The sequence below is a fragment of the Lampris incognitus genome, chromosome 17, assembly GCF_029633865.1.
Source record: "Lampris incognitus isolate fLamInc1 chromosome 17, fLamInc1.hap2, whole genome shotgun sequence".
Lineage (NCBI taxonomy): Eukaryota > Metazoa > Chordata > Actinopteri > Lampriformes > Lampridae > Lampris > Lampris incognitus.
In genome coordinates, this window is record NC_079227.1 from 36,015,450 (window position 1) to 36,028,061 (window position 12,612).

At 47.3% G+C, this 12,612-nt stretch overlaps 1 protein-coding gene across 1 annotated transcript in view; it reads left to right on the forward strand.

Moving 5' to 3' along the window:
* LOC130127199 (protocadherin-15-like) overlaps window positions 1-12,612 on the forward strand; it is a 409,304-nt gene that overhangs the window by 286,721 nt on the left and 109,971 nt on the right. The window contains 7 exon segments of the mRNA XM_056296769.1: window positions 109-228; window positions 1,232-1,417; window positions 2,175-2,411; window positions 4,708-4,824; window positions 10,628-10,682; window positions 10,685-10,767; window positions 12,390-12,526. Of these exon segments, the coding sequence (XP_056152744.1) occupies window positions 109-228; window positions 1,232-1,417; window positions 2,175-2,411; window positions 4,708-4,824; window positions 10,628-10,682; window positions 10,685-10,767; window positions 12,390-12,526 (935 nt within the window).

The following is a 12,612-nucleotide window of genomic DNA, read 5'->3' on the forward strand; positions in this document are numbered from 1 at the left end:
GACTTTTTTTGGCCTTGTGAACGTTCCGTTAATTAATTGAACTTACACTCAACCTGCTTTACCATGTGTGTGTCTGTGTGTGTGTGTGTGTGTGCGTGCGTGCTTCAGGCTGTGGATCCAGACCTGGGCTCCAGTGGACAGGTCCACTATCGGCTCATCAACCACCAGGACCTGTTCTCCATCAGCAGCAGCGGCGCCATCACCACCTCGGTGCCGCTGGACAGAGAGGTTGGAGTAGTTTGCATGTCTGCAGAAGAACTTGGCTGTTGGAAAAAGGAATATAGGAAAAAAAGTGTGGGAAAATATGCAAACTCTAATTCTGCATGTTATTAGCAGGTTGGTCTTTTACCCTGTTTGGCTGTAGCTCAGCTCTGCCGAGTACATGTCGAGTACATGTGGCTGAAATACCAACTAGCTAGTGAAATTGCAAAGAAGAACAAGGGAAGTAAATGACAGAAATGCTAATGTGTTTGAAATTTCCATCATCTAATTTCGTCGCCTGCTGGACAAAGTGTTGTCTGTGTACTATAATCCATGTACACTATAATGCATAAGGCTTTAGCTGTTTGATCTATCTGTTCATCACAAATTATATACCGCAACTCCTACACAGAAATAATATTGGAAACAAAGTTTATTATTTATAACAGCTGTTAACTTGGGCGGCACGGTGGCTCAGTGGTTAGCGCAGTCGCCTCACAGCAAGAAGGCCCTGGGTTCGAACCCCGGGGTCGTCCGGCCTTGGGGTTCGTCCTCTGTGTGGAGTTTGCATGTTCGCCCCGTGTCTGCGTGGGTTTCCTCCCACAGTCCAAAGACGTGGAGGTCAGGTGAATCGGCCGTACTGAATTGTCCCTAGGTGTGAGTGTGTGGACCCTGTGAAGGCCTGGCGGCCTGTCCAGGGTGTCTCCCCGCCTGCCGCCCGATGACTGCTGGGATAGGCTCCAGCATCCCCACGACCCCGGTTGGGATAAGCGGCTTGGATAATGGATGGATGGATGGAACAAATGTTGATATTTGCTAATATCCTACCTGGTAACTGACGTATCCAAAAGTTGTGGATTTCATGCGGTAATGTTTAGGTTATAAAATGAGGGCTATGGTTGTTATGTGCCATACGGGTTATTCGGCGAGACTCATATCAGTTTGTTAACACGAGAGACATCAAGACAACAACAAGGACAAGGAAGCAACAAAGATTTAAGGGTTGACCTCCGTGTGTTTCATTGTGTAGGTGAGAGGCCACTACAACCTTATTGTTGAGGCATGGGACGGTGCGGTGGACCCTCGGCGCTCCCGACTAACGCTCTCCGTCACTGTTTTGGACCTGGACGACAACAGCCCTTTGTTTACTAAGCCGGCTTATGTTGTCAACCTGCCTGAAAACAGCCCCAAGGACACCGTTATCCTACAGCTAAAGGTGAGCTGAGGGATGCGTGGATGGATGCATGGATGGACGGATGGACGGATGCATGGATGGACGCATGGATGGACGGATGGATGGATGCATGGATGGATGCATGAATGGACGGATGGATGGATGCATGGATGGACGGATGGATGGATGCATGGATGGATGCATGGATGGACGGATGGATGGATGCATGGATGGATGCATGGATGGACGGATGGATGGATGCATGGATGGACGGATGGATGGATGCATGGATGGACGGATGGATGGATGCATGGATGGATGCATGGATGGACGGATGGATGGATGCATGGATGGATGCATGGATGGATGGACGCATGGATGGACGCATGGATGGACGGATGCATGGACGGATGCATGGACGGACGGATGGACGGACGCATGGACGGATGGATGGATGCATGGATGGACGGATGGATGGATGCATGGATGGATGCATGGATGGACGCATGGATGGACGGATGGATGGACGCATGGATGGATGCATGGATGGACGGATGGATGGATGGATGCATGGATGGATGCATGGATGGACGGATGGATGGATGGATGGATGCATGGATGGACGTATGGATGGATGCATGGATGGGTGGAATTATGTGTGCACTCACAGCACAGTTCAACATTTTAGCTTTCTGCAGAGCTCGAAACCAGTGACAGTACTTTCGTTTCCATTCTCTACTTCTCGTTCAAACGTCCATCTCTTTGCTCACTCTGTCTGTCTTGGTTTATCCCTCCTCAGGCGGTAGATGCCGACCTTGGCTGTAACCTAACCTACCGCATCAAAACCGACACGTCCAACCAAGATGCCAGGCGTCTGTTTCACGTCGATCCGGTAACGGGGAAGCTGTCAGTGTTAAAGGTCCTGGACTTTGAGACCCTGGGTCACCCTGAGCCAATGTACACGTTCACCGTGGAAGCTTTGGACATGGATGGAGCCATGCCCCCTGGATTAGCCACCGTCACGGTCAAGATTGTGGTGAGTGAGAACGGAGCGAGAGAGCGATGGAGGCAGATCAGAGAGGAAACGAGTCCCGTTGGATCATATAGAGAGCGAGAGGGCGGGAGAGAGATGGACGAGGAATGAGTGAGACAATGCAAGATAGGGGGGGGGGCAATTAAAGAGAGACAGGGTGGATTTTGAAATAGTGATCTAACCGAGGAGACTTGGTACAGAGAAAGAAATGTGGGGGGGGGGGTAAGTCTGAAAGTGTATGACAATAATAGGAAAGAGGACGAACACGAGTGGGGCTGTGGCGCACACCTCTGCCTATTCAGGAGGTTGGGGCTGAATTCCAGCCGGATTCCAACTCCTCAATAATTCAATTCAGCTTATTACACATGCAAATTAGGTGACAGTGGCCTAAGATGGAAGCGCACTAGAAGAATTTTACAGCCCTAATCGACACGACATCACACGTGACTCTGGCAGACCGCGGTTGCAGATAAGCACACCGGTTATGACCGGAGTCACAGAGGTGCACGCGCTTGCCGAAAAACTCCAGGTTTGTCCAGATTCCAGTGGTAAAAATCCAACATGTTTGATGTAGTATCTACGGCTTCAACTGGTCAAAGGGTTGATCGGGAGGTAAGCAAGTTGAATCCTAAACCCCCTCCCACTAGAGCAGTGGTTCTCAACCGGGGGTCCGCGGACCCCTAGTGGTCCGTGGTGTAATTGCAAGGGGTCCGTGAAAATAAAATATCTTTTAAAAATGACATTCTATGACATTTATAGAAATAGGATTATTTTACTCAAATGTGACTGAGACCTTTATCTACCTAAACTATAAAGGGTAACAGGACTTTTTTCTCTAATTACATCTGTTTCACAAGTGTAATTTATTGTATTTTAATAAGAGATCTCGCTCCCGTTTGCATTGTTAAAAGTTACTGCATAAAAATTCTGTTGTTACATATATCTGAAAGTTACTGAATACATATTCTGTTTTGTTACATATATCTGAAAGTTACTGAATACATATTCTGTGTTGTTACATATATCTGAAAGTTACTGAATACATATTCTGTGTTGTTACATACATCTGAAAGTTACTGAATACATATTCTGTTTTGTTACATATATCTGAAAGTTACTGAATACATATTCTGTTTTGTTACATATATCTGAAAGTTACTGAATACATATTCTGTTTAGTTACATATATCTGAAAGTTACTGCATAAGAATTCTGTTTTGTTACCTATATCTAAGTTACAACTGAAAGCTCTTATTTTTGCCCCAAAGAGTGAATAAATGCTATAATGCAATTTAAAATGCAGTTTCTACTGTTTCTATCAAATTGCAACCCCCCTCCCCCAAGACCAGGTGGAGGGGTCCTCAGGGTAGATCAAAAATACGCAGGGGGTCCAGGACCCCAAAAAGGTTGAGAACCACTGCAATAAGATACACTTTGTTCAATCCCAGCCCGTCTGTTTCCAGTTTCCAGTCCAAAGACATGCATGTTAGGGGAACTGGGGTCTCTACATTGTCCATAGGTGTGAATGGGGTGTGAGGGACCATGTCCAACATGTCTCCCAGCCTCCTGCCCAATGCATGCTTGGCTACAATCCAGCCCCCACCATCCTGCATTGCATTATGCGGGTGTAGACAATAGATGGACTGATACTGAATATAACTTGAAATGAAAAGGAAAATAGTCATTTCCGGTAATTCCCAAAGTAAGTAAGCACTCGTATTTAGCCTGCCTCTGCCCACTCATACTCTGTGAAAGGCCTGGGAGTGGAGGGCAAGAGGAAGGAGGGTGGGGTGGGGCCCTGAGGTTCTGAACGTGACAGTGTTGTAGTAGGATATCTTGTCCCGGATCCTGAAGCTTTTCTACTCCCCTTCATATTTTATCAGTCTAGCACAGCGGATCCCACGTGTATCAGCAACACAACACAAGGCGTCAGTGCATTTGATGCCCTCATGTGATGTGGGCAAATCGGTGGGGCTGATCATAATGTGGATTTCACCCCCTAAGAAAGAAAGAAAATAGGTTTTCTAGCTCAGAGCAGCCGGGTGTGTGGTGCAGTCTGGGGTTTTATTTTATTTTTTTAACTTATCACCAAGGAAATCAGTTTTACCACTCTAGGGAAATACAAACATCTTCCCAGCCCCAAAAAAAACGTAATTAAAGTTTTACGAACTCTTTTGGGTCCCATGCAAACTATGACTCGGTGGGGTCTTGCCTCTCTGTCTGTGTGCGTTTGCCTGGGTCTCTTTCATGTGCTTTGTCTTTTTGTGTGTTTGTACACTGTGTGTGTGTGTTGGTTCAGGATATGAATGACTTCCCGCCGGTGTTCAGCGAGTCGGTGTACCGTGGCATGGTCGCCCCCAACGCTGTCAAGGGAACCATCGTCACCGCCGTGATGGCCAACGACGCCGACCCCGCAGTGAGTTTCCGCTGTGGTGTACATTTTGAATCCATTTCCTGTTCCCTCCCCCCTCCCCTCTTCATGTTGTGTGCCTGTACTGTTGAGTACGTTACACTACATCTTAATCCACCCCCAAGGGGGCAGTTGATTCGAGGGTAACGCGGGGTGGTTTTGACGCATGCTCGGTAATCCAAGGTAAGGGGATCACAGAAAGTTGGATCGGTTCATCGTTTATCGAGAGAAACGTTTCATCGCCCGTCAGTCTAAACGGACTGCGGGTACCCCCACCCTTATAAACAGTACTTCTCTTCTTCGGCAGTCCGTCGACAACGATGATGACCGTGGTGCGGTTTGAGCTCGGCAAGCGCGCCCGTGGGCCATCAGGCTGCATTAGAGCAACATTGTCGTCCACATTTGTCGCACAGTAGTTAAGACAGTCGGTGTCGTGCCCCCCCGCCGAACAGTCTCTCTGGACCTCAGAACCCCTCCCTGAGCGGTACGCCATAGTGCGACGGGCTCAGTGGATAAAGAGGTCGCCCCGCAGTGACGGCTTACTTGTCGAGCGATGCCATCGATTGACCAACAGAGTGGTTCTTCTGCACGCCATCTGATGTTGGTGCCATTGGTCCGATAGGGCTCATGATCCCATTGGGCTCTTCTGCCCGCAAACACCATCAAGCGCCCTGCTGCCAGCGCCTTCTTGGATTTGAATTCGGAGTTACCTTCTGCTAGCCTTTGCCTAAAGAGGCAAATCTACACAAGGCAGTAGAAACAGATGCAGATAGTACCACCTACTGTCATAATGGTAGCAGCAAAGGCTGACCTGACTTGGATTAACAATACAGTGGCATAACGACCCAAAGCAACAGTTTCTGGTGGTGATTGCCGTGACCGTTAACTAGAGTTACCATGGCCACGCTTACTGTTCACAGAGGATTGGGGAATAGTTGCAATCACAGCCTTGTAAGATGGCGACAGATGTACTCCTAGCCCACCTGGAGGATGGCACAAGACAGAAGAGCTAACGCGTCAGGCCAGAGGCCTCATGTGTCAATCGTTACTATGAGCACATTTGTGCGTACACACCCATGGCGTTTTCTCAGAGACCAGTTTAGAACCTGGGTAATCCCTGAATTTAGACACCGGTTGGCTAACGCTGACGTCTTTGCAGGCCTGGGTGATTGCTTGTTGCAAGAGGTAGACAACAGATGTTAGGAGGAAGGCATTACAGATAAACATCAGGCTTTGCTTCTGACTATCAGGCAAACGTGAGGGCTAAAAAATCCCATGGGTGTGTATGCACAAATTTGCCCATAGTCACAACTGATAACATGAGGCCCCAGGACTCCACAGTCTACACCATCTACAGGCCAGCGGCCACTCTTTCAGGGATGGGGATGTGCACATCCTTGATAGGGAGGAACGCTGGTTTGAACTGGGAGTCAAAGAGGCCGTCTATGTGAAGAGGGAACGACCATCCCTGAGCTGGGGGGGGCGGGGCTAAGGGCCATTTTAACCCTATGGGGAAAAGGATGCTAAATTGTGCTACTAATCACTGAAAAATGTCAAACACTCCTTTGGAGACTGCACTTAAAGTCACACACACGTTTTTGTGTTGACCGACTTGCCCACGTAAAAGCAGTCCCACAAAATAAAGCTGTCATTTCTCCATTGCAGTGACTATAAAGTACAAGTTCCATTTATTGGTTATTTGTCAAAGGAAGTTTTTTTGATTGGTCTCTCTCATGAATACGTTGTGTCAAAGAAGACATTTCTCATAATCCCAAAAATTAAAAGTTGCAACTCTCCGTACCGAGTGGAAGTATTCAAAAATGAACCAGCAAGTGTGATGCTGAATCATTCTGCGGCGCTGCACAAAAGTCTTTATGTAAATATGACCTTCGCCACCTCTCTAGACGCTCAAAACGGCAGATCTTCAACCTTTTCAACCCTGAGAAAGCCAGACAGTAAATTAGTCTCTCGTCCTGTGACCCCCGGCTCATTAAATTGTAATTGGGGGGGGGGGGTTATGTAGCAGTATTGTCCACATTTCTCAAATACCGTGACATAAAAACTTTGCTTCTTGACATTTCAAAATCGACTTAAAATTCACGGAAGTTTCTGGATAATGGTTCTTGAGGATGTGTTAGCCATACTGGCGAAATTAATAAAACAACGCCGGAGCACTTTTAAACTCGACAGGTAAAATAACCAGTAATCCATTGTCAGCATCAAGTTAGGGTCCCCCTCATTGTCAGCATCAAGTTAGGGTCCCCCCATTGTCAGCATCAAGTTAGGGTCCCCCCCATTGTCAGCATCAAGTTAGGGTCCCCCCATTGTCAGCATCAAGTTAGGGTCCCCCCCATTGTCAGCATCAAGTTAGGGTCCCCCCCATTGTCAGCATCAAGTTAGGGTCCCCTCCCATTGTCAGCATCAAGTTAGGGTCCCCCCCATTGTCAGCATCAAGTTAGGGTCCCCCCCATTGTCAGCATCAAGTTAGGGTCCCCCCCATTGTCAGCATCAAGTTAGGGTCCCCTCCCATTGTCAGCATCAAGTTAGGGTCCCCTCCCATTGTCAGCATCAAGTTAGGTTCCCCCCATGTCAGCATCAAGTTAGGGTCCCCCCATTGTCAGCATCAAGTTAGGGTCCCCTCCCATTATCAGCATCAACTTAGGGTCCCCCCCATTGTCAGCATCAAGTTAGGGTCCCCCCATTGTCAGCATCAAGTTAGGGTCCCCCCCATTGTCAGCATCAAGTTAGGGTCCCCCCATTGTCAGCATCAAGTTAGGGTCCCCCCCATTGTCAGCATCAAGTTAGGGTCCCCCCCTTTTTTTCTCCCCAATTGTACTTGGCCAGTTATCCTCCTCCTCACATCCGGCTTCCCACCCGCAGACACAGCCAAGCCGGCGGTAACACGGGGGTTCGAACTACCAACCCCCGTGTTGGGAGGCAATCGAATAGACCACTACGCTACCTGGGTGCATCAAGTTACATGTTAATTGCTGCTACATCATATTTAGATGCATGTAACGGGTGGGGTGAGGCTAAAGTGACGTTTTATTTTGTGGGTGCGTTGAGTTTAACAAAGATTAAACAAAATCATTCATTTGAATGAACAGGTGCATGATATTAAAGTATATGTATATACATTATCTACATAGTATACTGTATTTGATCAAGGGCATTAAGTGGGTTTGAAGGTATATACATGCATCTGGGTGGTGTGGCGGTCTATTCTGTTCCCTATCGACACGGAGATTGCTGGTTTGAATCCCCGCATTATCTCCAGCTTGGTCAGGCGTCCCTACAGACATAATTGGCCGTGTCTGTGGGTGGGAAGCCAGATGCGGGTATGTGTCCTGGTCGCTGCACTAGCGCCTCCTCTGGTCAGTCGGGGTACCTGGTCGGGGAGAAGGGGGAACTGGGGGCTACGTCCCCCTGGTGAAACTCCTCACTGTCAGGTGAAAAAAAGTGGCTGGTGTATCGGAGGAGGCATGTGGTAGTCTGCAGCCCTCCCCGGATGCAAATATTTTTTTCCTAGGATGAATCCGGAAAGTTCTTGCCCTCAGGCGCTAGGATTGGCCAGATCTGCCTGTCGGTCCACTTTCCAGATTCATCCTAGGAAAAAAAATTTCGCTTACCGTACGCACAGTTAAGTTGGCACAGTAAGCTTGGTTGCAAACGTGGCTAATGGCTAACAGTTAGCTAGCAAACGTTGCTAGGGTTAGGGTTAGGGTTGTTGCGCGTTTGTATCGACTTTGACTGACAGGCAGATCTGGCCAATCCAAGCGCCTGAGGCGGAAACTTTCCGGATTCATCCTAGGAAAAAAATATTGGCGCCTCGGATCGGCAGAGGGGTGGAGCAGCGACCGCGGATGCCTCGGAAGAGTGGGGGTGATTGGCTGGATACATTTGGGGAGAAAAGGGGGGAAGCCCCCCCCCCCAAAAAAAAGAATGCGTATACGTATTTCACCCAAATAGGTTTGATCCCTTTTTTTAACTCTAGAACGACCAAGACAGTCATTATGACCGTTTTTGGATTTTCAAAGTTTAATAACGTTGTGAAAATAAAAAAGATACAGACCTGCCGCCCCCTGAATGCTCCTAAAATTACATGTGTTTGCATTAAAATGAGTATTAGATCAGTCGCACAAAAAAGAGTTATGATAAGATCTAACTAAAACGACCATGAGCGGTCAAAATGACCGTCTCGTAATTTGCGCGTGATCGTGCGTGTCACGTCAGTATTTATGACGTGTGTTGGTCGCGTCATTTCCTTCATGAAGTTCATTGCTCTGTCCCAGAAACACGCTGGCGTTCTGCAGTGCAGAGAAATAGTCTACTCTTGATTTTTGGTTACAGACGCACCATGACTACCAGCAAGACGTTGCAGTATTCACAGGCGTTGGACAGCGGCCATTTTGAATTGTTGGAAAAATAGTATTAAAGTTGTTAAAATGTTAATGTTGGTGTCACTTAGTTTCATAACAGACATACTAATACATGTATTGCATTAATATCTCAATTTGGTATTTATCTTGACACAATATAGAGTTTAAAAACTGGCGGTAATTTTTACCACCCATGGTCGTAACTTTTGTCAAGGTCGTAGGAGTGAAATCCCGGTCGTTCTGGTGTTAAGTGTTCTCGTGTTAAGCGTTCTAGTGTTAAGTGTTCTAGTGTTGTGTTCTCGTGTTAAGCGTTCTAGTGTTAAGTGTTCTAGTGTTAAGTGTTCTAGTGTTGTGTTCTCGTGTTAAGCGTTCTAGTGTTAAGTGTTCTAGTGTTAAGTGTTCTAATGTTAAGTGTTCTAGTGTGTTCTCGTGTTAAGCGTTCTAGTGTTAAGTGTTCTAGTGTTAAGTGTTCTATTGTTAAGTGTTCTAGTGTTAAGTGTCCTAGTGTTGTGTTCTATTAAGTGTTCTAGTGTTAAATGTTGTAAGTGTTCTAGTGTTCTAGTGTTGTTTTCTAGAGTTAAGTGTTCTAGTGTTAAGTGTTTTAGTGTTAAGCGTTCTAGTGTTAAGTTTACAAGTGTTAAGTGTTCTAGTTTTCTAGCGTTCTAGTTTTCTAGCGTTCTAAGTGTCCTAGTGTTGTAGTGTTAAGTGTTCTAGTGTTAAGTGTTCTAGTGTGTTCTCGTGTTAAGCGTTCTAGTGTTAAGTGTTCTAGTGTTAAGTTTTCTAGTGTTGTGTTCTCGTGTTAAGCGTTCTAGTGTTAAGTGTTCTGTTGTTCAGTGTTCTAGTGTTAAGTGTTCTAGTGTTGTGTTCTATTAAGTGTTCTAGTGTTAAATGTTGTAAGTGTTCTAGTGTTCTAGTGTTGTTTTCTAGAGTTAAGTGTTCTAGTGTTAAGTATTTTAGTGTTAAGCGTTCTAGTGTTAAGTTTACTAGTGTTAAGTGTTCTAGTTTTCTAGTGTTCTAGTTTTCTAGTGTTCTAGTTTTTCTAGTGTTCTAAGTGTCCTAGTGTTCTAGTGTTAAGTGTTCTAGTGTTGTGTTCTCGTGTTAAGCATTCTAGTGTTAAGTGTTCTAGTGTTGTGTTCTCGTGTTAAGCGTTCTAGTGTTAAGTGTTCTAGTGTTAAGTGTTCTAGTGTTGTGTTCTATTAAGTGTTCTAGTGTTAAATGTTGTAAGTGTTCTAGTGTTGTTTTCTAGAGTTAAGTGTTCTAGTGTTAAGTGTTTTAGTGTTAAGCGCTCTAGTGTTAAGTTTACTAGTGTTAAGTGTTCTAGTTTTCTAGTGTTCTAGTTTTCTAGTGTTCTAAGTGTCCTAGTGTTAAGTGTTCTAAGTGTTCTAGTGTTAAGTGTTCTAGTGTTAAGTGTGTGCTTGTTCTCTCTGCAGGGTACTCCAGCAGGTCTAGTGCGCTATCGAGTGGACCAGGAGACCTACCCATACTCTGCAGTATATTTGAGGTGGAAGAAGATACGGGTAACGTGGTCACCAGGGTCAACCTCAATGAAGAGCCCAACCTCAAATTTAATGTGAGTACACACACACACACACACACACACACACACACACACACACACACACACTTGATTTAATGTGCATTGTAGTGAAACATGTACGTAGTTCTCCACCCTCCGCCCTGCTGGTTGTGTCTCTGGTCATACTTTCGTAGGGGCTCGAGAAGACGTAACAATAAGCGAATCATTTACAGCTGAAAGCACAACCGTTGTGACTCCCGGGATTCGACTAGGCGGCGCGCATCCTTTTGCACGTGTTCCCCTAAAATCCCTTTCCCCCTGTGCTGCATGTAATCACAGCTATTAGCTGGAGGAGTTGATCTCCCTACGGCCTCCCCTTGCGAGGTTGTGGGCCTTGCGGATTTCCTCGAGCTTTATTTAACACAACAAGGATTCGGCGTCCTCCTCCGACATCATGCGAGGGACGAATCTACCTTGTTTGCGCCCAGTGATGCTCAAACAAAGTGAACTGGTCCAGGTTCGGGGATTATGAGTGAGATAATGTGTGTGTAAGGTTTCAGTTTCACAAGGACACACACGGCCCGCCTGCCTTGCTGTCTCACACCGTAATTCAGTAAGGTTTGTTAATTCACGACGCCTCTTCCAGTAGATGGGCGGATGTGTCCTTAGGGATTTCGGAGACACCGTTGCCCGAGGGCGGGTAGTTGCAAGGTCGCAAGTTTGAATTGCCTTGGTGGAGCTGAGGAAATTTGGGTGGAACGGGAACGGAGACATCAGCCAGAACCCCCTCCGTCAGCTACTGCCACCTTGTTGCCTTTGAACAAGGGAATCTTTCCCCCCTTTTTTCTCCCCAATTGTACTTGGCCAATTACCCCACTCTTCCGAGCCGTCCCGGTCGCTGCTCCACCCCCTCTGCCGATCCGGGGAGGGCTGCAGACTACCACATGCCTCCTCCATACATGTGGAGTCGCCAGCTGCTTCTTTTCACCTGACAGTGAGGAGTTTCACCAGGGGGACGTACCGCATGGGGGGATCACGCTATTCCCCCCAGTTCCCCCTCCCGAACAGGCGCCCCGACCGACCAGAGGAGGCACTGGTGCAGCGACCAGGATGCATACCCACATCCGGCTTCCCACCTGCAGACACGGCCAATTGTGTCTGTGGGGGACGCCCGACCAAGCCGGAGGTAACACAGGGATTCGAACCGGCGAGCCCTGTCTTGGTAGGCAACGGATAGACTGCTAAACAAGGGATTTAACTTCTGTTGGCCCTTGTTTAGGGCCAACAGAAGAGCCTCTGTTTGCTCCCAGTAGTTTGAGTGGCTGTAGCTGTGCAGGCCTGGTGCAGGGCGGTGCAGAGAACGAAGCCTGCAAACTACGCAAACCCTCTTTGTGTTCATCCTGTAGAGCGGAAGAGAAGGCTCGCTTCTTGTGTTGCCGCTGGTAGTCACTTTGATGGCGGTGACCTCTAAGCCCTGACGAAGGGGTGGCTGAAACAGGCAAGAAACTGACCTGACGTGCTGCCGCGGGGATCGTCGTCGTGTCCGTCGGGAACAGACTATGACACGGAATGAGCAGATAATTCCATGAAATGGAAAAAGACAAAGAGAGACAGGGGACAGCATATGTATGTATTGGTTTTGGGTGTAGCTTTGTTTTTGTGTTTATCCTTGACAGCTGGTGGTGGTCGCCTATGACGATGGGGAACCAGTGAAGGAGAACCGGACTTTGGTGGAAATCACAGTCCTGCAGCCCTCTGTCATTCCTGTCTTTACCCGGGAAGAATACAGGTACACCGGGACACAGCCCTCTGTGTCACACACACACACACAGACACACACACACAGACACACACTGCTGGGGGCTTGATAGGGGGCTTAATGCTGTTCTTGCTTTGCTG